At 36.1% G+C, this 26,790-nt stretch overlaps 1 protein-coding gene across 1 annotated transcript in view; it reads right to left on the bottom strand.

Annotated features, from left to right (window-relative positions):
- The window catches only part of NUP98 (nucleoporin 98 and 96 precursor), a 119,498-nt gene that overhangs the window by 53,303 nt on the left and 39,405 nt on the right, over window positions 1-26,790 (bottom strand). Inside the window, exons 12-16 of the mRNA XM_077762188.1 lie at window positions 23,389-23,529; window positions 17,345-17,478; window positions 14,951-15,138; window positions 4,489-4,605; window positions 2,749-3,047 (exon numbers count right to left, since the gene is read on the bottom strand). Coding sequence (XP_077618314.1) covers window positions 2,749-3,047; window positions 4,489-4,605; window positions 14,951-15,138; window positions 17,345-17,478; window positions 23,389-23,529 — 879 coding nt within the window. The remainder of the gene's footprint in view (window positions 1-2,748; window positions 3,048-4,488; window positions 4,606-14,950; window positions 15,139-17,344; window positions 17,479-23,388; window positions 23,530-26,790) is intronic.

The following is a 26,790-nucleotide window of genomic DNA, read 5'->3' as shown; positions in this document are numbered from 1 at the left end:
TAAAGCATTTTTCCAAATTCATTTTCTAAGAAACACTATGCCAAAGAGAAATTGGTTTTTTGTTTGTTTTTGTTTAAAGATTCCTGGTCAAGTAAGTTTGGGAAATATGCACATGACAGTATGTTACAGGCTCTGAGAACCTGCCAAATAATTAAGTCTATTTAACTTTACTTAATCCAGTGCTTCTCAAGTTAAATTAACCACAGAATCTTCTTTTCATATGGCTTCTATTGGCATACTGTACTATGAAACATAATCAATAACATAAGTTCTGAGAAAGGCTTACTTAAGACCTTTTTCTTTTATTCTACAGATGAAAATTCCAAAACCCAACGTGGAAAGAACCTGCCCTGATTACAAAGTAATTCACTGGTATAGGCACAGTTGTAACTCCAAAGTCAATACGTGTTATTTCATAGACTGTCTTCCATAAATCTCTTGTATCTTTCAAATTTGCATCCCTAAATAAAGAGCTGAAATCAAGATGACATGAGGGGTGCCTGGGTGGCTTAGTCAATTAAGGGTCTGACTCTTGATTTCGGCTCCGGTCATGATCTCCCAGTTCATGGGTTCGAGCCCTGCACTGGACCCATGTCCAGTGCTGGGCTCCATGCTGGCAGTGCAGAGGCTGATGAGGATTCTCTCTCTTAAAATAGATTAAAAAAGGGAGAGGAGAGGGAGAGGAAAAAGGAAAGGAAAGAAAAAGAGAAAAATCCTACATGAGAAAGTCTCAAGAACAAATGGACACTTAAAGAAATAAATTAGTGTTATTTAAAAACAAAAAAAGAGGTCTAAATTAGTGTTATTTTTACAAGTATTAACTAGGTAGGTTTCTGAAGAACTCAAGAAAACAGAACACTGGTATGCTTGTTGTAATTACCCCATCTCCATTTATAGGTACAAATTAGGCTAACTTGCTTTGTGAGAGAGAGAATTTGATCAAACTCCATCCTCCAGCAATGCCCACTTGTATACTTAATGTGTTTCTCCACTGGCAATGTTTAGAGAGGTATTAGAGTGTCCTTTGAGATAGAAGTTTAAATTGGGAGGTGACCAACAAGGTCAATGAGAAAACAAAGAGCAATTAAAAAAAAAAAACCTAGACTGGGTATTTGAAAAATAGATGTAGTATCATAACGAATTCATGTAGATACACCCACAAATAAATAAAATGTTTCCACAGGGCACCAAGTGACCAGAAAATATATGTGAAGGCAATAAGATAATTAGATAAAGAAAAATGTTACAGACACTGCAAGATTAAAACAACCAGAATGTTCACTAACAGAGAATGGATAAACCAAATGTGGCATATTTATAGTAGTGGAACATTATTCAACAATAAAAAAGGATGAACTGTTGATATATTGTGGATTAAATCTCATAAAAATTATAGACTCAAAAAGAATATATATAGTATTATTCCATTTATATAATTTAAAGAATAGGCAAAAGTAATCTATGTGACAAAAACCAGATTGGTAGACTTCTGGGGATGGGGACATAAAAAAAAGTTTCCATTATATACCTTCAGTATATATATGTCAAAATTCATTGAAATAACTACTTAAGATCTGTGCACTTCACTATATGTAAATTGTATCTGCTAAAAAAGGGGGGGGGAGAGAAAGATGGGGGGAGGAATGTGATTACATTCATCAAAACCCAAATGAGGGGTGCCTGGATAGCTCAGTTGGTTAAGTGTCCGACTCTTGACTCTGGCTCAGGTCATGATCTTGCAGTTTGGGGGTTTGAACCCTGTGTTGAGCTCTGTGCTGACAGCGTGGAGTCTGTTTGGGATTCTCCCTTTCCCTCTCTCTCTCTGCCCCTCTCCTGCCAATGCTCTCACTCTCACAAATAAATAAATATAAAAAAATCTCAACAACCCAAATAAGATGTTAGGTCAATACAGAAAAAAAGGCAAGCTTTAAGTAACCAGTCAAGACACTATAATCTTGTAGTTTGCATCATTTCTTTCATAGGTCAGTTGGGAAAAAACTAATCAGTTCACTGTTGAGGGGGAAAAAAAAGTACAGAACTGAGGTGATAATAAATAACCATAGCAAATTATACCATTTGAATCCCTATAAATTTTAGTCATTATGGTTTATATACTATGCTAATTCAAATCTCAAAACCCTTATGTGATAATTATCACTATTATTTTAATTAAAAAAGCTAGTAAGCAATCTGAGTTTATAAAGCTAGGAAGTAGGAGGATAGTTTCTTTGGCTGTAACATTTGGGATCTTTAAACTATGCCAGGATAATTAATGGCATCAATTTAACTACTCCAAAAATACAGAAAGTATGTGAATTAAAAAACAACCAAAGCAGGGGCACCTGGATGGCTTGGTCAATTAAGTGTCTGACTTTCGATTTCAGCTCAGGTCATGATCTCACAGTCCTGAGATCAAGCCCTGTGTTGGGCTCCATGCTGAGTGTGAAGCCTGCCTGGGATTCTCTCTCTCTCTCTGCCCCTCCCCTGCTCATGTGAGTGCACTTTTTCTCTCAAAATAAATACATTAAAAAAAGAATCAACCGAAGTGTAAGTGAAAAGGTTTAAATGTTAACTTCTAGAAAATGCAATAAAATTACAAAAAAAAAAAAGAAAAAAGAAAATGCAATAAAAATCATTAAAAAAGTTCAGAGAGCTGAGAGCTAACTTCCATTACATTGAAAATCTGTGACAAATAAGAGGTCTTAAATGACTGGTAAAAGATTATCCATGTACCAATCTGAATCTTACCTGCTGGATGCATATGGTAAGTATTATTTTCTATTTCTTCTCGGTCATCCTGCAGTGACTCCTCGTGAAAAGAGGTCTCTTCACTGCTTCCTTCCAGCCCATTTCGCAAGGCAGCACGCATATTTAATGCAACAATGGTATCGTCCACACCGCTGCTGCTGTTGTGTTTATTTCCAGCACTCTCAGGGGTTTGAGGAATGGGTTTGGCAATAGGGTTAGTATAAAAACGTGACACAAGAGAATCGTCATCTCCATCCTGCTGATGGTTCTCATCAACAGGTTTGCTCAGGAAACTGAATCTGAAAAGGTAGAAAACAAACAAATAATATCTTAGCTCTCTGTAACAATAATAGCCAACCCTCAATAAGCCTTTATTATTAAGTGTGTGGGACTGTTCCAGGTAATTCCACATATTAAAAATTTAATACTTATGGTAACCCTGTTTAATAGGTTACTATCGTTCTATTTTACAGAAAAGAAAATTAACAGAGAATAAAGTTACTTGCTCAAATTAAAAAAGTTCTAAGTGCTGGGACGCCTGGGTGGCTTAGTCGGTTAAGCGTCCGACTTTTGCTTAGGTCATGATCTCGCGGTTCGTGGGTTCGAGCCCCGTGTCGGGCTCTGTGCTGACTGCCAGCTCAGAGCCTGGAGCCTGTTTCAGTCTGTGACTCCCTCTCTCTCTGACCCTCCCCTGCTCACGCTGTCTCTCTCTCTCCTAGAAATAAATAAAACATTAAAAAAAAAAAAAAGTTCTAAGTGCTAGAGTTGGGATTTTAACCTAGGAAACCGGGCTGTAGATTCCATGCCAACTTCTTTATTTTCATGAATGAGTGACACTAAGCATCTCAATTTTAGTTTAAAAAAAAAAAAAAGGCACTCTATGTAAGGTCAAATAAGAGTGGTGAATTTCTAATTGAAAAAATTAAAATACCTTAGATTTTAAATATTATCAGCAAGCTATTAGAAAATGCTTCATTAATGAAAACTCAAACTAGAATTTTAACCAAAGAGAAAAACAGGAAAGCAAAGATGTACATAGAATTTTTCACCGAGGCATTATTCTGAATATAGGAATATCAAAATAATCTAAATGTCTTCGAACGGAGAATTATCATATATTCACAATAATGGCTATCAAGTCATAAGCATATATATATTCACATTGATATAGAAAGGTATTTATAATAAAATAAATGGAAATAAGCAAGCTATTAAATATTGTATCATTCATGCCTATCTCTACAATATCTATCTATATAAAAAAATTTCAAAATCATAAAAATATATACCAAACTATCAAGGGTTACTGTGAATATTTCCACTTCCTCTTTTATACACTTCTGTACTTTTTTTTTTTTCTATACTATCTTTCCCCCCTTTGGTTACAGTGACCATGAATCACTTTGATAATGATCACAAATAAGATATCCCTCATTTTAAAGGTGGTGAAGAATGTCAAATATGTGAGAACCCTGTCCAAAATGACATGCATGGATACCAAATAAATACCAAAATAGTTATGCAAAACTGAATCAGATAAAAATCAATAATTTTAAGGTCTAAAGTACTCAAAAAACAAGAACAACACTTAATTTCTAGATGCTCATATGCTGTAATACTACACAACATTCACCAAACTTCATACATTTTCATACAATGAGTAAATTCCAAGCTTAGAATCTCTTCAAAATGAGAATAGGGTTCTCTACCCGAAACAACCCAAAACAAAATCTGGTTTACCTCTCCCCATTTTCTGGATAATCAGATGGTGAAGCAAGATCTTCAGAGTCACGATTAACAGGAGAGAAGAGATTGCTATTGTTAAGGTTTTTCAAAACCAACTTCTTAATGCTCTTCCTATAAACAGAGACCAAAAGAAGAAAAAAAACAAAAAACAAAAACAAAAACTCAGGCACACATAATCACATCACTGTCATTACCTTAAAAACTGGAGTCAAAAAGAGCACTCTTGTTCAGCTCCTACATATATAAAAACAGCCTAAGAGGTTTCAATTCACAATCTTTAATACATAACCAGAACGTAAGGTCTCAAATATATTACACTCTGCTGTTTGGAATGCTAAGCACATTCAAAAAAAAGTGGGGAATCCCCCTTGAAAACAGTCATCCTTCTCTGAATCTTGAACACTTTATCCAGGCACTTAGATACCCCATCACACTATGTCTCATGTTTTGACTAATTCTCTACATGTCTCCTCTCTTTAAACATTTTGTTCCTTTTTTGATAGTCAGGATTTATGACTATCTCCTCAAAGAACTTGGCATGCGGTCTTAAATAGGAAAGAGGTATTTGCTGACTAAATAAGATTTCTTTTTAAAGATGACAAGAAAGAAATAGGAGTAAAAACCCCTGATATTCAAAGATGCAAATAACCACAAAATTTCAGGTTTGTGTATAGAAGGTTTACTTAAGGCAAGAATGTCTATGGTATACAAGCTTCAAACAAAACAACCATATGAAGATATTAATCAACCTCCACTTAAAAACTCACTGGATTAACTAATGTGCTACATCTCCTCTTTAAAAAAACAAACTGCAGGGGAGCTTACTGGCTCAGTTGGTCAAGCTCCAGACTCCTGATTTTGGCTCAGGTCATGATCTCACAGTTTGTGAGTTCAAGCCCCATGTCAGGCTCTGCACTGACAGTGTAGAGCCTGCGTGGGATTCTCTCTCTCTCTCCTTCTCTCTCTGGCCCTCTCCACTCTCTCAAATAAATAAACTGAAAAAATAAAAATAAACAAACTGCAAGCAGTATATAAATAATATTTTTATTTATTTCTAGTCTCAACAACTGAGTTATATGGTAACAATCATCAGGAGCATTTTTTTCTAAATGCGTGTATGCTAGCTATAGTCCTTACTATAATGACGTTATTAAATATAAAACAAGCCAATGAAATAAGCACTTGACCATAAAGAATTGTTATTTCCATGAAAATTAAAACTTGCTTTCCTATTACTGGGTTAACACAAACCAATCCTCCTAGAGAGGAAAACCAGAAAAGCTAGAGCTCTTTAAAGGCATCAAAAGATAACAAGATAGTAAAAAAGGGCAGAGACAGCACCTGGAGGGACACTAGCACAGGGAGGTTTTATTAAAACAGTGTATGTTATTCAAGGTTGCTTTTCTCCTGGGGACTTTTCTTCTCTAAAATTTTATTTTATTTTTTTTTTAAGTGATTTCTACACCCCATGTAGGGATCAAACTTCATGACCGTGAGATTAAGAGTTACATCCTCTTCCAACTGAGCCAGCCAGGAGCCCCTACAGGGGACTTCTCTGATTCCAAAGGGAAGGTTAAGAGGCTGTTAAGTGTACCTGACAGTCTTGAGGGGCTAGAGAGACAAGGATTGGAGTCTGGAGCCACCAAGAGGTTGGGGGCATTAGTAAATGCCACTTATTCTGTGTTGGGATCTGGAAAGTCTCTACCTCTGGAAATAAGAGAGATCTAAAAGTAAAAAGTATAAATCACAAGTTCAGCTCTGACTCATCTCAATATGGACTTGTCATAAGAAGGCAAAAATTCTCTGAAAATATCACTGTCTTTGAACTCTAATTATTGCCTTAAACAGTTCTGAAAATAACAGACATAAAATATATTTTTAAAAAGACACAAAAGGAGACAAGATATTTCTTCAAAGAAGACGAATGGCCAATAAGCAAATGATAAGATGTTCAACATTATTAGTTATAAAGGAAATGCAAATTATAAGCACAAAATAACACTTCACACCCAGCAGAATGGCTATTACTCACAAATAAAACAGAAAACAGTAAGTGCTGACAAGCAAATGAAGAACATGAAAACATGCATTGCTGTTGGGAATGTAAAATGATGCAGCTGCTATAGAAAACAGTTTGACAGTTCCTCAAAAGGTTAAATACAGAATGGCCAAACAATTCCAATCCTAGATATATACCCAAAATAACTGAAAACAGTGAGTCAAAGAGATACTTGTACATCTATGGTTATAACAGCACTATTTACACAGCTAAAAAATGGGAGTAACCAAACGTCCAACAACAGATGAATGGATAAACAGAATGTGGTATATCCATACAATGGAGTATTTATTCAGCCTTAAAAGCCATGAAGCTTTGATACATGCTACAACATTATGAATATTAAAAACATTATGCCAAGTAAAACAATCCAGACACGAAAAGAATACTGTAGGACTCCCCTTATATAAGTATTTACAACAGGCTAATTCATACAGACAGAAAGTAATACAGAGGTTAACAGGGACTGGAAGAAGGAGGAAATGGAGAATTATCGCATAACAAGTGCATTTTTCCTATTTGGGATGATGAAAAGGTTCTGGAAATGGTTGTGATGGTTACACACTACTGTGAATGTAATTAATGCCACTGAACATATCATTTTAACCATTTTTATTTATATTTTACCACAACAAGAAATATTAAGTAAAAAATACGTGGGTAAAATACAAGTGATTCAGGCATACCAATGTATGCCTATAAAGGCTGTTAAGTATTAAAATAGATAAATTTAGAGAATCATAGATGTGTTCATTTTTTGTGATATTGGAGGTTAAGGAAATAAAGTAACTGAAATATCCAAACCAAAAAAAAGGGGGGAAGGGAATCAGTATGAATATTGAAGATCTAAATGATTAGCAAGCTTAGCCTAATTTAAGTTCATCATAGTCCAACAACTATCTTTTTTTCTTTTTTTTATAAAGTTTATTTATTTTGTGGGGGAGGGGCAGAAAGAGAGAGAGAGGGGGAGAAAGAGCGAGAGAGCACTCAAGAGCGAGAGAGCACACGTGCATGAGAGAACCCCAAGCAGGCTCCATGCTGTCAGTGCAAAGCCCAATACAAGGCTCAAACCCATGAACCAAGAGACCATGACCAAAGCTGAAATCAAGAGTCAGACACTTAACCAACTGAACCACCCAGGTGCCCCTGTAGTTTTTCCAAATACACATGGAATGTTTACGAAAACTAGCCATATGTTGGACCATTTAAGCAAGCCACAAATTTCAAAGAATCAAAATCACCCAGAGTACCTTTTTCTGCAAATAAGCAAAAAATTAACAAAGCAATCACTTAAAAATCTCCATGTTCAGAATTCATACTCATTTAATCAAAGGCTCAAAACACCTTCCCCATGAAAATCAGAAGCATTTGATTATCATATATAATTACTACTTGAATGATAAGAGTACTCCATATCAAAACTTAGAGAACACAAATATAGCTGAACTAAAAGGAAATTTGTATCTTTAAATGCATGTATTTGGAAAGAAAAGCTGAAAATCAAAAAGCGAAGCATCCATTTGTAAAAAATACAGGAAATTAAATACCAAAAAAGGAGAGGAAGAAAGGAAGGAACTAAAGACAAAATGAAAGTAAACATTAGTGAAAATACAAATAAAAGTTCATAAAACAGAAAACAATCACAGAATCAGGAGCATCAATTAAAGCCAGAAGTTAGTGTTTTGAAATCACCAATAAAATTGGTAGATCCATGACCAGACTGAGAAAAAGAGAAGGTGCGCGTGTGCAAACATACACACCCACACACCTTTGTCAGAAATGGAAATGGGGGGTGGGGCGCCCGGGAGGCTTAGTTGGTTAAGCATCCGACTTTCGCTTAGGTCATGATCTCGTGGTTTGTGGGTTCGGGCCCGCGTCGGGCTCTGTGCTGACTGCCAGCTCAGAGCCTGGAGCCTGTTTCAGAGTCTGTGACTCCCGCTCTCTCTGACCCTCCCCTGCTCACGCTGTCTCTCTCTCTCTCTCCTAAAAATAAATTTTAAAAAAAAATTAAAAAAAAAAAAAAAAAAGAAATGGAAATGGGGGGATATCCCCACAGATTCTACTGAAACGAAGAAGATAGTAAGAATACATTTTAACTAGTTTATGCCAATAAATTTAACAATTTTTAGTCAGTTGAAATGAATGTTACAAAAGCCAAAGGTGACTCAAAAAATAAAAAAGCTCAATAGCCCTATAACTTTTTATATAAATTAACAATTTAAAAAAAAAGCCAAACCAAGACTTATCACAAATAAAACTTCAGACCCATATATCTTCACTGGTACTCTATTTAATATATACAAAACCCAAAACAGCCTATCTTACATAAACTCTTCAAGAAAAGAAAAAAAGGAAATACTCTCAAATTGGTTTAAAAGGTCAGCATAAACTTTATACTAAAATCAGGTAAGAGGAGTGCTTGGGTGGCTCAGTCAGTTAAGTGTCCGACTTTGGCTCAGGACACCATCTCCTGCTTCGCAGGTTCCAGCCCTGCATCAGGCTCTGTGCTAAGAGCTCCCAGTCAGGAGCCTGTTTTGGATTCTGCGTCTCCCTCTCTTTCTGCACCCCACCCCCCAAACTCATGCACTCTCTCTCTCAAAAACAAATAAATACATTTGAAAAAAAAAATCAAGTAAGAAAGGGAAATTCAGGCCAATCGAAGTTATTAACACAGATGGCAGAAAATCCTGGAAAAACACAGTGAATCCAAATAAGCAAAGAAGTTACCAAACACTATTAGAGAGCCTGTGTCGAAAAGACTTCTCCAAGAGCACCCTGAAAGTGCTCTGTGACAACTGGACAACCATAAAAAAACACCAGCTACAACAGACTGAAACACAGCAACCAGGGTGGGGAGACTGATGAAATAATTCACATGAAGAACATACTTTCAACTAGAAGGAACCAAACATAAAAATAAAAACAGTGCCAGGAAAAAGTGAAGAGGACTAGGACAGAAATATGAAGTTAGGTACAAAGAACAGAGTATAGCAAAAGTAATTTGGGAAAGCAAAACTATGTGACTTCAAAGACTAGATTTATTTCAACAGATTCATGTATATTCTGCCATAGTTATGTCACTGCCCTCAATTGGCTTATAGGAATATAACTAGAAAGGTACGTAGGAATAAAATTTATTTTTTTTTAATGATTATTTTATTTTAATTAAAAAAAATTTTTTTAGGGGGCATCTGGGTGGCTCAGTTGGTTAAGTGTCCAACTTCGGCTCAGGTCATGATCGCATGGTTCATGGGTTTGAGCCCCCCCCCCGTCGGACTCTGCACTGACAGCTCAGAGCCTGGAGCCTGTCTTCAGATTCAGACCCTCCCCTGCTCACACTGTCTCTTTTTCTCTCAAAAATAAATAAAACATTTTAAAAAATTAAAAAAAAATTTTTTTTAAATGTTTACTTATTTCTGAGAGACAGAGAGAAAGTCTCTCAGAAATGCATGCAAGCGAGGCAGGGCAGAGAAAGAGGGAGACAAAGAATCAGAAAGAAGCAGGTTCCAGGCTTTGGGCCGTCAACACAGAGCCCAGCCCAATGCAGGGCTTGAACTCACGAACTGTGAGATCATGAGCTGAGCAAGTCAGACACTCAACCGACTGAGCCACCCAGGCAGCCCTATTTTTATATTTTTCATTTTTGAAATAGAGTGCACACACGCACAAGCCAGAGAAGGGCAGAGAGAGGAAGACAGGATCCGAACCGGGCTCCGTGCTGGCAGCAGAGAACCCTATGTGGGGCTCAAACTCACAAACATGAGATCATGACCTGAGCCAAAGTTAGACACTTAACTGACTAAGCCACCCAGGACCCCCAAAATTGACTTTTTTATTGAATTTGTATCCCACAACCTTGCTACATTTATTAGTTCATAACTGACATACAGTAAACTCCACATACTAAACTGTACAATTTGATACACTTTGATATCTGTGCACATCAGTGAAACCATTATCATAATCCAAAAAAAAAACAACACAGCCATTACCCAAAAGTTCCCTTGTACTCCTTGTACTCTCTCCTTTCTACCATTGCCATAATGACAAATTGCATTTTCTAGTATTTTATGTAAATGGAAGGGGAAAAACCCTGATTTGGCAAATACAGGATAGAATCTATTAAAATATTCTAGTAAGTTATGTTTAGAACAAACATTCAAGGGGCGCCTGGGTGGCTCAGTCGGTTGAGCGTCCTACTTTGGCTCAGGTCATGATCTCAAGGTACGTGGGTTCGAGCCTTGCATCGGGCTCTGTGCTGACAGCTAGCTCAGAGCCTAGAGCCTGCTTCAGATTCTGTATCTCCCACCCTCTCTGACCCTCCCCTGCTCATGCTGTCTCTCTCTTTCTCTCTCAGAAATAAAACATTTAAAAAATTTAAAAAAAATTCAAAGTAATACTGGAAAATTTAAACTATTTGAAAAAAACATAGACATATTTAAAACCAGAAACACAGCAAAATAATCCCTCTGCCTGACAGTCCTCCCTAACCCTCTTCAGTTTATTTATTTACNCGCGAGATCATGACCTAAGCGAAAGTCGGACGCTTAACCGACTAAGCCACCCAGGCGCCCCCCTCCATCTTCAATTTAAGTGACACATCCTCGGAGCAGCTTTCCTTCTCCATTCTATTAGTCTCTCCTACAGTGGCAATCTCTACTTCTTTCTTTCACCTGTCTCACTTATGATTACTGTCAACATCTCTCTACCTTCACAGACTGTGAATTGGGTGACAGAGGAATGCATCTTGTTTGTAGCTGCATTCCCACTGCCCATCACACTTGGAACTTAGTAGTTACTTGATAAATGTTTGTTGAATGAAGGAATGTATACATGAATTAAAGAATATTCTCAAATTTTTGTCACTCAGAATAAATATAATTACTGGCTTGCTCTATGGTAAATTTCCCCTGACTAGAATGAAAAGGCAAAAGGAAAAAGATGTGGCACTGATAAGGTTCTCACACTGTCAATCTAGCAAATTCATCTTTCAGAGCAAACAGAGTACTGTTCTAGTGGCAGCCATACTTATAAAGTCCTTCAATAATCTTTTACCATCTGTGGTATTATATGGCAACTGTTTACAGAGCTATCAAGTGGTAGCCCAAGGCTTGGTTTAGGAAGTGAACAGTACCATGTCCCAATTCCTTTAGATACTTAAATACAGTTAATACTACATTCTAGATTCTAACAATTCAGTCACGGAAAGCTGACAGCATTAACTGGAAAGACCTTTACAATCTCCATCCCCTTATTCCCTAGCTTTTAACATATCCATCTCTAAGACCCTCCCCCATAACTGGCACAAGAGTAAAGCTGTGGGACTGTATGCTATTACTTAGCTCCTTTTATTCCTAAGATGCAATTAGATGTTCAACATTTTTTGATTACTAAGTAACAGCAACTATTTCAGGCACTTTAAATGACAGAACTAAACAAGGGTATCTACCTATATAGAACTCATGTTCTAGAGGGAGAAAACAGAAAAAAAAAAAAAACCTAACTAAAAAAATAAATTAGAAGGTATGAGGAAGGAAAGAAAAAGAAGAATGAGAAGAATGTGGGGGAGTGCTGACAAGAGAAAAGACAAGTGGAATTTTCAATAGACTAGTCCAAGTAATCTTCACTGAGGGGACATGTGACTAAACAGTGAGGGTTTAACTATAAGGATTTATGAGGAGAAGTGTTTCAGTGCAAAAAGAACAAGCAGGGCAAAGGTTGAAAGGCAACACATTGCTTTTCTGTCCTAACAGTGGCAAGGAGGCAGTAAAATTAGAGTGGAGTAAACAATGGAGAGAGTAGTAGCTGTATTCTCACAGTACCTTACATACCATTGCACGGAATGTGGCTTTTACTCTTAGTAAAATATGAATTACCACACAGTTTTGGACAGAAGAGTGACATGATAGGACTTAACACTTCAAACAGATCTCTATGCTAGCTACATTCAGAATAGAATGCAGAGGGGTAAGGGTAAAAGCTGAAAGATGAGGAGAATATTGTAGTAATTCAGTGAAGAGATGATGATGGCTTGATCAGGAGAGTAGAGTGGTTAAGAATTGGTTAGATGCTGGGTAATCTTTGAAGGTACAACAAAGATTTGCTGATGGTTTAGATGTGGGACATATGAAAGAAGTAAAGGATCCCAAAGTTTCTGGCCTGAGCAACTAAAATGATGAAAATGCAATTATTTGAGATAGGGAACTTTGGATGGAACAGGTTTGAGGTGGAAGAGGAAGAGTTCAGTATTGTAAATACTAATTTTGAAATAAATATCTTTTATTTATTTATTTTTTAAATATTTTTATTTATTTCTAGGAGAGAGACAGCGTGAGCAGGGGAGGGTCAGAGAGAGAGGGAGATACAGAATCTGAAACAGGCTCCAGGCTCTGAGTTGGCAGTCAGCACAGAGCCCGACGCGGGGCTCGAACCCACGAACCGCGAGATCATGCCCTAAGTGAAAGTCGGACGCTTAACCGACTAAGCCACCCAGGCGCCCCTGAAATAAATATCTTTTAGACACCCAAGTGGAGATGTTGAGTAGGGCTGGATATAAAAATCCAGAATTTTGGAGAGAGGTCGAGAGGGTGGAGATAAAAGTTTGGGAAACATAAGACTATAAATGACATATAAAGCTATGGGACTAAATTAAATCACTCTGGGAGACAGTAAAGAAAATGTGATCAAGAACTGAGCTCAGGGGCATTCCAATTTTAAGAAGTTAAGAAGAGGAGGAACCAGCAAAGGAGACAGAAGGAGTAACCAGCATAGCAGGAAGAAAACTAGGTGTGGGGTTCCCGGAAGTCAATTAAAGAATCAAGGACGGAGGGCATCTGGGTGGCTCAGTTGGTTGGGTACCTGACTTCGGCTCAGGTCACGATCTCATGGTTCATGAGCATGAGCCCTGCTTTGGGTGAGTTTGAGCCCCATATGGGTGAGCACCAGCCCCGCTTCAGGTGAGCTCAAGCCCCACTTCTCTCTGTCTCTCTCTGCCTCTCACTCACTTGTGCCCTCTCTCTCTCTCTCAAAAAAAAAAATAAATAAAGGAGAGATGGATGGTGTAAAATATTTCTGATACCATTAAGACTGTTGAGACAGTAACACAGAAGTAGAAGTCAAGAAGGGGATATGGGTGGTTATCAGCAAAATGTGTATCTTCCCACCCTAAGTTTTTCTGTGCCAAACAAACTGCTAAATGCTGACATACAAACATGAATAATACATTGTCCTTGCCTTCAAAATAATCCAATGATATGCTAAGAACTGTATAAAAATGGACTTTCCACCTTTTCTAAAGCAGTAGCCTGCCATATTTTTAAGGAAAGAAGGGAGAAGTAATTTTTAAACTTGGTAACATTTATAAATAAAGAGCTGCAAGTGATGAATTTCCACTTTTTTTGCACAGCTTAAAAAAAAGGGCCAAAATCACACTTCTCTGATTAAAGTACTTGCTGTTAAAAAAGCCTGTGTACAGGCACCTGGGTGGCTCAACCAGTTAAGCATCCGACTCTTGAGATCTCATGGTTCATGGGTCAAGCCCTGCATGGGGCTCTGTACTGGCAGCATAGAGCCTGCTTGGGATAGTCTCTCTCTTTCTCTCTCTAAATAAATACATAAACTTAGGAAAAAAAAAAAAATGAAACAAAACCTGTGTGAAGTGCCTGGCTGGCTCTGTCAGAGAAACATGCAACTCTTGAACTTGGAGTCATAAGTTTGAGTCTACACAAGGGGTGCAGTATATTACTTTAAAAAACAAAACCAAAAACCTGTGTATGTATCTGTTTGTCTATGTATCTAGAAAAATAAACCAGAAATGAAATGCTCGGAAATTACATCTCCAAATGTTAACTACTGATAAGAATTTGGTATGTATTTCTCGTTTTATTTCCACATTCATATCAGCACTCTAGGGTATATTTGCTCTACCACAGAATTTAAATGTAATTTTAAATGTTTACCAACAACTCTTCTACATACTTTGTGTACTTTTTCCTGTGTAATTATTATTAGTTCAATACCTATATGTATGGGGATATAAAAGTATGTAGACAGATTCTTCCTAATTGGTTTGGTCAATTTAAGTTGTAAGAAAAAAGTGTCTTCTGCTTAAAAATAAAATTATGCAAGCATTACATTGTCAAAATAAAACAAACCCCATGCATATGTAAAACTAGAAGCATATTAATCTAAATATTTTTATGTTAACCATGTTTATACCTAGGAATGATCAGGTCACTTTTATTACCTATAACTTTCTCTTTGTTTTTCAAATTAAAAATAGAAACAAAAACCTAAACATAACATTTGTACTACATTCAGGTAAATAATTACATATTATTTTGTACTTAGTTAAAATTAACATTCACATTTAATTTATGCTGACAAAAATGAACTCACTTAGGCATAAATGCTCCATTGGCTAAGGATGGCTCATCATCATCCAGCCCATCAAAGAGATGGGACTTGGCTGTGCCTGTGGTCTGTAAAGCCTTTGGTCGAACTCTGGTGGCAGGACGCGGTGTTAGTTTATAATGAGTGGGTGTAGTGAGAGCCTTCTGGGCTGCTGGATTTGTTGGTTTCAATCTCTGAAAAACAAAATCATCAAGGAAAGTTCTAGTTTAACTCAAAAGTGTTGTTTTGGTCTTAAAAAAATTACAAGAGTTCAAATCTCATATCTGCCAGTCACCCAACTGGATACCTGCTTATTTTTCAACTAAACCAAAAATCTCACTCTTCAAAGTAAACTGAGATGTACCCATGAATTGCTATTCAACTTCCATACAATCCAAATCACTCTGAAAAAAAAATGATACTAGCTTGCATTTATTCATCATTTAGTAAACACTAACCTTTGTGAGTCAAACACTAAGTACTCACAATAAAAATAATAAAATCACTTCCCTTGATTTTTGAGGAAATTACAAGATAGTGGAAGAGATACAACTAAATTAAGACTTCAGGGGTGCCTGGGTGACTCAGTTAGTTGAGGGTCTGACTTTAGCTCAGGTCATAATCTTGCGGTCTGTGAGTTCAAGTCCCGCTGTCAGCTCAGAGCCTGGAGCCTGCTTTAGATTCTGTGTCTTCCTATCTCCCTCTCTCTGCCCCTCCCCCGTTCATGTGTGCTCACGCGTGATCTCTCTCAAAAAAATAAACATTAAATTTAAAAAAAAAAGACTTCAGGTTGATTTTGATGGCACCTTTATTATGCTTCTATAGCATCTTCAGGATGTTATATATTTGTTTTCCTAAACATTATACATGGGATTATACAACCACTTGAAACAATGTCTAACACATAAAACCTGTCACAATTTACTGTTCTCTTCATCATGTCAACTGTTTGCAACAGTGAACCTTCCTAGATATTTGTTGTGATCTTTCATAATTGTGTGCCTTTGTCTGGAATGTCTTGACCTAGATCTACCAACATCTACATACATACTCAAAAAAAGTTAAAATGTTACCTCTTTTGCAAAGCCTTATCACACTTTAAATACTCCTTTAACATAAAATTCACCATTTTAATGCATACAACCCAAAGGGCTTCAGTATATTTAATAAGTTGTACAAGAACCACCACTATCTAAATCCAGAACATTCCCCTCACCGCATAAAGAAGTGTTGTGCCTACCAATTCCAGCCCTTATAACTTGGCAATCATGAATCTATTTTGTCTGTATAAATTTGCCTATTCTAGACATTTTATATAAATGGAATCATGTGGCCTCTTATTTCTGATTTCTTTCACCTTGCATAATGTTTTCAAGGTCCATCAATGTCATACATAGCATGTATCAGTACTTCATTCCTTTTTATGACTGAATGATATTCATCATATAGATCTACAACATTTTGTTTATCCATTCATCAGCTGACTATATATACTATATTGAGCTTGAATAAATTTAAACACTTTAACAGACCTGATCTTCCTCACTAAATAGCAAGCTCTTAGAGAAGAAGTTGTTTTCATTTTGTATCCTCATTACTGAACACAGTGACTACCACATATTTAGGCCTGAAATTATGCGGTACCACTAACACATAATTTTCATTTCAGCACAACTTATATTTACACAGCATGTTAAGAAGCCCTTTAAATTCCCATCTTCTCATTATATTTAGTTACAGGGTTAATTCAAGAACCAGCTGAGGGAGAAATAAGATGACATAAATGACTGAATAGCTATAGACTGATCATTTACTATAAGCAGAGTATACATCACCGCATTTAATTCTCAGCACTAAATAATATTACCATTCCCATTTTACAGATGAGGGAGCACATTCAGAGGCAAAATAACATGCTCAAGTTCTCATCCATTGTACATGGTAACACAAGGATCAAAGAGACCAAAGACTACTTTTAACACCACACCACAGTGAGCAAAAGATCATTTCTTTGACATTAGAGTATAAAGAATTAAGACAAAGTTAACTGCAGAAACCAGGAGAAAAAATATTGATATGCCACTTAAGAGCATTATTTTAGGGAAATCAGCCTCTCTGAGCCTTAAGTTTGCTCAACTATAAAATGGGAATAATAATGTATGCCTTAATTCAGAGCTTTTGAAAGTCTCACCCCTCATCTCCAGTCCAGTGTTCATTTCACCGCCATGCTGCCTTCTAGATACAGCAAACATAATTTTTTGCCCAGCAAAAAACATAATGTGTCTTAAAACCTTAACTGTACCTAACTTTGCTTAGGCTATATATGTAAGAAATTACGTTCTGCACAGTTAGTTTCTCCTGATCTGAGAATAAACTTTATAAGAGCATCCTTAAATTTACCTCTTCTTTCTTTTTAGGGTCTGACATAGGATTCCGGAAGAGAGGAGAATCTCCAAAAGGTGAGTACGTTAGGCTATTGATATGTTGCTGAAGAACAGCTTGCTGGGCAGCAGAAGCATTGGGATCTGTCAAAGCTGTTTTGGAAAAAAGAAAAGAAAAAGTAAGATGTCAGTCCAGGGATCCAATGCATTTATAACAAGAGAACACAGAATCATTTTGGAGACACTTTCAAAATGTTCAGACTCACTCAACAGCATTATTGGTGGGAAGCAGAGGAGCAAATTGTGAAGAAAACCAACAATCAAACTAATGGATCAAAGATATGAAGAGGCTTTTCATAAGAGACAACCACAAAATTTTTACTTAAGTGTTCATTGTCAATAATCAATGACATCAAATTTAAAACAACCCTGAAAAAAATATATTATACCTACCTCATTATCTATCAGTGCTGCAGCTGTATGAAAAGAGTTACAGTCTCTGACTTCTAGAAACATTATAAAATGGTTTACTCTGTCTAAAAGAAACAATATGACAGCACATAAAACAAGTACTGTTTTTATATTTTTTAACCTACTTGTTTCAATCATGGAAATTTAACCCAGGGACTTCATTAAACTAGAAATAAAATAAATGTTTACAGTGTTTAATGAATATTATCTGTTACAGTTAAGACTTGGAAACAACCTATGTCCAACATTAACAGTTGTAAAAATCATGATACATCAACATGGTGGGTTAAGTAGTTATTAAAAATAATGTGTTTCACTGTGTAAATAAGGAAATATCTTCGATTTAGTAAGTAAAAATTGCAAAATTAAAATATTAAGTATACTAAGACTACAGAGGAAGAAAGTGGCATATAAAAAATGAAAATGATTGCTAAGGTGTCTTTATATGTTTATTATTTGCATTTATTATTCATATTAATTCAAGTAAAAATTGAAAGAAAAAGTATCACTATAATTAGTCTAATTTTCTTTCTGAGTATAAAAACATGTCATTAGTTACAGAGACTTTAGGGAACTAACAAGGAATGAAAATCTAGAAGTATACATAGCAAAAACAAAACAAGCAAACAAAAAATACCACCACAACTATCTGCATTGTATCCTGACTGAAGAACTGCTTTACAAAATTAGTATTTCCAAAAATACTGATAAAAAAATCAAATCATACTTAAGTCATTTAGAGATAAAAATACTTTTTTCATTTATAAATGTTTAAAATAAGGCTAACATCAAATCGTATTAGGTAATCCACATTAAAGTACTGCCAGAAACAAAACATCTAGAAAATTTAAGTACTCATAATAGAGGAAAAAACCACAATAGCAGCAACAACAAATCCAGAACAGACAGCTAAAGCTAAATCAATGAAAAAGGGGAAGATCCACCTTATTCAAATTAAGCTTTCTTAAAATCAGTATCAATTAAATACTAAAACACTGTACGCTAATATTTAAGTAGAGAGTGCAAGTTTGCTCAAGATTGTGAAACCCAGATGTCCATTTTAAGAGTATATAGTAAATCATCTGTACTTGGAAAGTTCCTAAATCCAATTTAAGACCATCAGCAGGGAAATTAATTTAGAAAAGCAGTTTTGGTACACAGTGCCACACAGTAACAGCACAGTGGTATTCTGTGGACTATTCAAGGAAATTCAAGAAAATGTGGAAGTTTTTAAAACAACTCTAATATTCACTGGTCAAGTTTCTTATCTGACAGCCAATTATCCATTAAAATTAATAGTGACCTGCACGAGCTCATCCCATCATTAACAAGTATAGTAAGTCACCCCACCTGGGCTTACTCAAAACAGTAAGAACTCCTTTAGCAAATCTAAACATAATTAGGAAAGTGTGTGAGGATATTTTTCTTTTTGTAGGTTTAAATATGAAGTCTTCTCTAAGTTAACTGTATGATTTAAATATATAGACAAGAGAGCTGATAGGTTACCAAAACAAGAGAACTAGCAAGCATGTAAGATTAGTTAAGCTGTCATTTATGTTATATTCAATTCTGGTCACAGTATTTTGAAAACATACTGACAAGGCCACATCATGACCAAATGATTAAAGGGATAGGAAAAAGTATAAAAACAAATCTGAGAATAGAAAAATCTGATGATACTTTATCTTAAAGAAAGACAATACTGTAACAGGCTGGTTTGCTTTAGCCTAAGAGATAAAAGGCAGAACCACTGAGTGGGAAGTCTATGGAGGTGCATTTTCGTTTCTAAACAACCTGAACAAAACAACAGACTGGACCAATTTGGAAAGCTGTAACTGAGGGACTCCCACCGTAAGAGTGGACTCAGACTCACATAAGCTCTAGAGCACCTTCCAATTAGCGTCCTGTGATGCAAAGATGTACATTCTAAAAGTCAATATAGCTACTTTTAAGTTTGTGGTAACATTACTATATGTAACTGTAATATTAAATGCTCATGTCAGGACCTTTTAATTGACTTTAGAAGATGGATCATCAAAAGCCATTGAAAAAACAGTACTATCCAAGTAAAAATGGCAGGTTACAAATATTTATGGTACCCTCTTCTTGTGAAAAGAACTAAAACTACAAAAAAGAAATAAAACTGAAAATATCACCTTTAATGATAAAGCGGACTTCCTTTTTTTTTTTTTAAAGACAGAAAGAAGAGTGCCTGCACACAAGAGTAGGAGAGAGGCAGAGGGAGAAGGAGACAGAGAATCGTAAGCAGGCTCCACACTCAGTGCAGAGCATGATACTGGGAATCTCACGGTTGTGAAATCACAACCTGAGCTAAATTAATCAAGAGTCAGATGCTTAACCAACAGAGGCACCCATGCACCTATTTTTTTTTAAGTTTGTATTTATTTATTTAGAGAGAGCAAGCACATGTGTATAAGTGGGGGAGGGACAGAGGGAGGAGAAGAGAATACCAAGCAGGATCCCTACTGCCAGTGCAAAGCCCGATGCGGGGCTCAAACCCATGAACTGTGAGATCATGGCCTGAGTCAAAACTGGGTCAGACGCTTAACTGACTGAGCCACTCAGACACCCAGAGATCAATTAGAATTCTAATTCACCTCCACTCCTTCCAAAGATCTAATTAAAATCTAGGTTTAAAACATATTAAAATATAACCCACAATAACAAAGAATGGGAAGTAACAAGGGAGCAGATGAAAAAATGTAACAAATTTTTAGGGGAAAGAAGTGGACAGAGGCATGATAAAGCAGGATAGAGCAAACTGTAACTTAGAGTACATTCATAAGGGATTACAGCACAAAGTAGAGCATTATCTGCCCTGAAGAATCCCAGAAAGGTTAGGGATTCAACGATACCAAGTTTGAAGTGAGACTGAAAGCAGGAGAAATGAATCACTGTAAAGTACATGTACAAATCACCTACACCTTCATCCTATAAATCCTTGATGCTTAACAGACAAGCCAAACATCGGAGTGTGCCTCTGATGAAACTAAGTTAACACATGGAAAGAACAAGGGCAACTAGTTTCAATACTTGCATCATCCCAGAGCTAAGAATATGGCATTCTAACCATCAGGAGACCCTGGGACAATAGCTGATTCCTGGACTATGTACATTAAAATGAAGCCTACTGGTAAATAAGCTCTACCCATATATGTAAATTGCCAGTGAACTTTTTATTATTTTATTCTTGAATAATAAGGATTATGGAGCATTAAAAAAAAAATAATCCTGAAGAGGTAAGGCACAGAAGAGTCCTAAAAAAAATTTTAATGCCAATTAACAAATTCAAAGTTTCAAGAAATAATGGATTCTAAGAACTAGATGCTTGAAAACAGGAACTTTCAAAGAATGAGAAAGAATTCTTGTAAGTTAAATATAAAAATTCAGGATGCCGGGGTGGCTCAGTCAGTTAAGTGTCCAACTCTTGATTTAGCTCAGGTCATGATCTCACAGTTTGTGAGATCAAGCCCCCCCCTCATCCCTACCCCCCCCATCTACTCAGAGAAAGATCTCTCTTTCTGCCCCTCACACTCTCTGTCTCTCTCAAAATAAATAAAATGATTTAGAGGACAATAAAAATCTAAAAAAATAGAAACACAGCTTAAAATGCTAGCATTAAGATAGAGGGATGCCTAGGTGGCTAAATTGGTTGAACATCTGACTCTTGATTTTGGCACAGGTCATGATCAGGCTCCTCACTGAGGATGGAGCCTGCTTAAGATTCTCTGTCTCTCTCTGTCGCTCTAACCAGCTTGTGCACTCGTGCTCTCTTAAAAAAAAAAAAAAAAAAAAAGAAAAGGAAAGGAAAAAAATCAAGCATTAAGATAGAAAGGGTATAAGCAATTCAGTAAGATTTCAGAATAAAGAGACAATCCTATATGGTTGTGGGGAGTGGTAGCTGAACAAGTCTCAAGAATCAGAAAGGCATTAGACTTCTCATCAAATAATGGTTAATGCAAGGAATATTGGCCAAGTTCTGAGGATAAATTATTTTCACAGATTTCCAAAATATTAAAGCATGAGGAACAAAAAAAGGTACTGTATTTTCAGAACTGTAAGTGATCAACGTTTACCTTTCATATATAATTTACTTAAAAATATATTCCAGGAAATAAAGAGGAAATCCCTACATCCAGGACGGAACAGTTCTCACTATGTAGGCTTGAAGGGAATATTGGGAACAATGCTGAAGGCCAAGGGAATAATCAGAGTTCATACTTCTTTAGGAGAACAGAGGGATCAAGGAATAATGTATCCAGAGTAAAAACAAATTCTGATACCATCCTTAAAAATTTGGACAAGTTCAGAAAAGTGGTAAGGGGCTAGTAATGCAGAGGGAAAAAAGAATGAAAAATTCTAGGAGAAAGAAAAAGCTTTATGAGAAAGGTGTCATTGGCTGTGCAGCAATGTTTTCATAGTTGTAAGAAAATGCCACGCTTGGGGCTCCTAGGTGGCTCAGTTGGTTAAGTGTCTGACTTCAGCTAGGGTCATGATTTCATAGCTCATGAGTTGGAGCCCTATGTCAGGCTCTGTGCTGACAGCTTAGAGCCTGGAGCCTACTTTGGATTCTCTATCTCCCTCTCTCTGACTCTCCTCAGCTTGTTCTCTCTCTCATAAATAAACATTAAAAAAAATTTTTTTTAATTCTATGCTCATATTACTACTTTTAAGTTATTCTTTAAGAAAAGTTAATCTAATAACTATAGGACAAAATACATTATCAATGTTATCAATATGAAAATATAAAGATAGCAAAAGAAGAAATGAGGAAAAAGAAGGGTGAGAACAGGTATTAATACCCTTACTTGACCAAGATAACTCAAGAAATACTTTCTCTCAGTTGACAGAAAAGGAAAAAGGATGTAGGGACACAGCTTAAATGTGCAAAAGTCTTATCAAAATGTGGTACACGGGTCATGATACTACAGGAGATGAACTTAATGGTAAAGAGACTAACTTTCAACTGTCTCATTTACTCACTCAGTTACCCTATTTATGCCAAGTGGTATGTTTTTTATTTCCAACGGAACAGCTTTCTTTCAAAAAGCTATTTAAGCTAAAAAGTTCATTTTAAGTTAGAAAATAATAATAATGAAAGTGACAGGCAGAGAGGGCAAAAACTGGGAAAGGGTATTCAAATGAATGAATTATGAAAAACACATCAGTAGATAAAACTAAACTTAGGGAATTTAGTAACACAGCTATATTAGAAATGAATAAAGAACACAGAGGTGATAAGTGAGCTAAATTTTTCATCTACTACTAACAACTTAAATTAAAACTTAATAAAGCAAAACATATCAACATAAGTATATCATTTAGAGATATGAACTTAACTATACACCAGGAAACAAAGTGGCTGTAAAAAGTGGTTTCCTAGTCAGGCCTGGGAGTGGGGAAGTGGAGAAGGCCAGGAGCCATCACATGCCCTTCTGTACTACATGACTATTTAATTAAGTGCATTTGGGTTATGCTTTGGTAGGGGGATGGAATGGGTGGAAAATGAGGTCAACAAGTATTAGCAAGAAATACAACTGAGTAAAGCCTTCTGAAGTGACTGACACTTACCTACTGGGGCCTGGGGGGCTCCAAAGCCCAAAGTGGCTGTCGTAGTATTAAATCCAGGGGCCCCAAAGGCTCCTGTACCAAGAGGCCCTCCGATCTTAGGTTGGTTGTTCCCAAACAAAGATGCCTGTCCAGCACCAAGAGCTATGGAGACAAGAGGAAAGAAAAAGCGCCACAGGAGATCCTTTGAATGTTATACCAGAGGTCAGTTACTTATAAATATAATACATTTGGAAACTTATAATGACCACTCATTTCAACAAAAGAGCCAATATAGTCAATGCTAACTATATGCCAGGCACTGTGCTGAGTACATTACATATATCATAGGCAAAATACTTAACCTCTCTATGCTTCAGATTCCTCAACTATAACATGAGTTAATAATACATAGCTTAGATATTTATCCTAAGGTTAAAATGAATAAACACATACTAACTAAGCATTTAGAGGAGGACTGGTAGATACTAATACTCATTAAATATTAGCTAGTATCTCACTTAATCTTCCTAAGGCTGAAATAGGACACATTATCTGCATTTTACAGATGAAAAAACTAAGGGTTTAGTAATTAACTCAATGTCACAAATGTCGTAAATGGTGAAAATGAGGTTCAAATCTAGATGCATCTGAATATAATGAGGGTTCTTTACTATACTAGAGTAATACAAAGTTTGAAAGAATTAAAAAATAATTTTTAAATTTCAATATTTGCAAATCAAAATATGCAGCTGAACCAATCACAATGTCATCTTCTGACTAACATATAGGCTAAACTACAAAAAAACCAAATCCAATACATCTTTGAATAGCAAAAAGTAATACTTTCAAAGTGTACCATCTCATGAAAACGACTTTATACAAAGACAAACGTTTTGTTTAATAAAAGCTAAAATGCTTGTGATGAGGTTACTAACCAGTCTCCAGTTTCATCATGAATCAGACTGGAAAGAGTAAGAACTTATTTTCACCAAGGGGAAACCCACTGCAGAAACTTATGTTTGAAAGCCTAATGAATCTTGCTTATGGATCTTGTTCTCAGCAGTGAAAATGGGGAGATTTTATATTTAGAGTAATTTATTGGCATTAAATTTTTTAAAAATTTCCATCTTCTCCTCTTCAAAAAATTATTGTCTATTTGGAAGATCTAAAGTTTGCTTTAACGCATCAATGCATCTTGAGAGAAAAAAAATCACTTCAAAGATATAATACTTAGAGATCAAAAATACTGAATACAAACTGGAGATTGCAATCAAAAAAAGCATAGGAAGTCTATACTCAGAGAATCCATACAACAGAAATTAGTGAGGGTAACTACTGAATGGACAAAACATTCCCTAACTGTCCAACCTCATTAGTAACAAGAAGATAATCCCTTTGCTACCACTTTGGAACAGGGAATGGCTTCTTTTAAAGTCCCAAACCATCAGAAATTGGTGAAAATTCAAAGGAAAGAGCACAAATTTCAGAATTCTTTATTTTTCCAAGTAGGAAATACCTCCTTACCGCTGAACAAAAACTTAGAAAAAATCCGAATATATAAAATAGACAAAAATTTCTCATCTGGATGGGAGTTCATTTCCCTCACCTTAGTAGCAGCCCTGGATAAAGAACCATGAAACAGTCTAAAAATCACTGTATTTCAATAACCAAAAAAAGAATAATAAAGGCACTGGGAGGTTCAGATCACCTGGAAAGAGACTATCATAAATTGACCTGCTTGCATACTGCTGCAATTTATCAACAAAAAACTATATTTTTTATGCATATCTACCTCATATTATACAAATGGTTTTTTATGCATAATAAAAAGGACTTCCTAATAGTCCACAAGCTGGGGGACATTCTGGAAAATAATGTCAATATATGAAATATGCTATATTTATGATTAGTTATAGGAGTCATAAAGCAGATATATGGTGGGGCACCATATTGTAATAGTGGCCCTAGAAACTCCAAGGATGCTCAAGAAAAAAAGTGAAAATGGTTATATTCCTTTTGCAATTTTCTAATAAACAACAGAAGTTAATTTTATCCATGATATTTATTAGCTTTAGGTAAATTTTTCTGTGTATACCTGAGCCTAACAATGAACTTTACTAGATGTACCCTTAAACTTATTACTTCATGGAAAATTTTAAGAACTAAAATCTTTTTAAAAAAAAATCTTTTATTTATTTATTTTGAAAGCGAGCAAGCAAGCAGAAGGGGCTGAGAGGAGAGACAGAATCCCAAGCAGATCCATTTCATCAGCACAGAGCTCTATGTGGAGTTCAAACTAATGAACTGTGAGACCACGACCTGAGCCAAAAACAAGTCAGGTGCTTAACAGACTGAGCCACCCAGGCACCCCAAGAACTATAATCTCTTAATATTATTAACTACCGAGGCACCTGGGTGGCTCAGTCAGGTAAGCATCCAACTTCAGCTCAGGTCATGGTCTCATGGTCCACGGATTCAAGCTCCCATCACGTTTTGTGCTGACAACCCAGAGCCTGGAGCCAGCTTTAGATTCTGTGTTAGTCTTCCTCTCTCTGTACCCTTCCCCTCCCCAGCTTGTGCTCTGTCTCTCTCTCTCAAAAGTAAACATTAAAAAAAAAAAAAAAACAGATAGCAATAGTACTAACTACCAAGAAAATGGCATATTATTGATAGTGACAATGATAGTTATTTCACTGTCAAATCAGAAATGTATACACCCATGATTTAATGAGGGTTCCTTAGTCTGAGTACATAGGGGGGTGGGAAATCTCAAATGCCAAATAATATAAAATGTTTTACAAGAGAATCTGTTACAGGACATCTTACTTCTGCAGGAGTATGAATCTCCATCACTCAAAACAAAAGTTGCACAGGAATACTCACTTAGCTAATGCCCCAGAAAGACATCACCCAAAGCTACAATGCTATTCTACTTGAAATGCAGACCTCATGAACATGGGTTTTTACATACAACTGTCTCCACACTGCTCTCAAAGCCTCAAGTCTGCTTTAGCAGATATGATCATCAAAGAATTCCAACAGTGTATGCTCAGTGGTTCTCAGAACTCACCATTTCCTACCTGATCTATTCCTGCTATGGTTTGGGGTGTAAAATTCTTTACTGATTGTATTTGGGTTTTAGTTTACACAAATCATGAACGACGGATATATAACAGCAGAAAAGTGGGATCTGTTGTCCGTAAGGTAGAACTATTTAAGGATAAGTGAACATATTCAAATAAATAAAAAGGCTGAAATATTACAGTATTGTGGAAGGGAAGATAATAGTGTCAGAAAAAGTTACATAGCATGTTATAACTTGCACTATAGGAAAAGACACTGCTGATAATAACTTGCAAGACCTAGAAGCCTCTTTGGCTCTTTGACCACATAAAAATAAAATCAGTACATGACGGTACCATA

Source organism: Crocuta crocuta, unplaced genomic scaffold, assembly GCF_008692635.1.
Source record: "Crocuta crocuta isolate KB4526 unplaced genomic scaffold, BGI_CrCroc_1.0 scaffold306, whole genome shotgun sequence".
NCBI lineage: Eukaryota > Metazoa > Chordata > Mammalia > Carnivora > Hyaenidae > Crocuta > Crocuta crocuta.
Note: the sequence above shows the minus strand (reverse complement) of the source record. Positions and strands in the feature narration are given on the sequence as shown.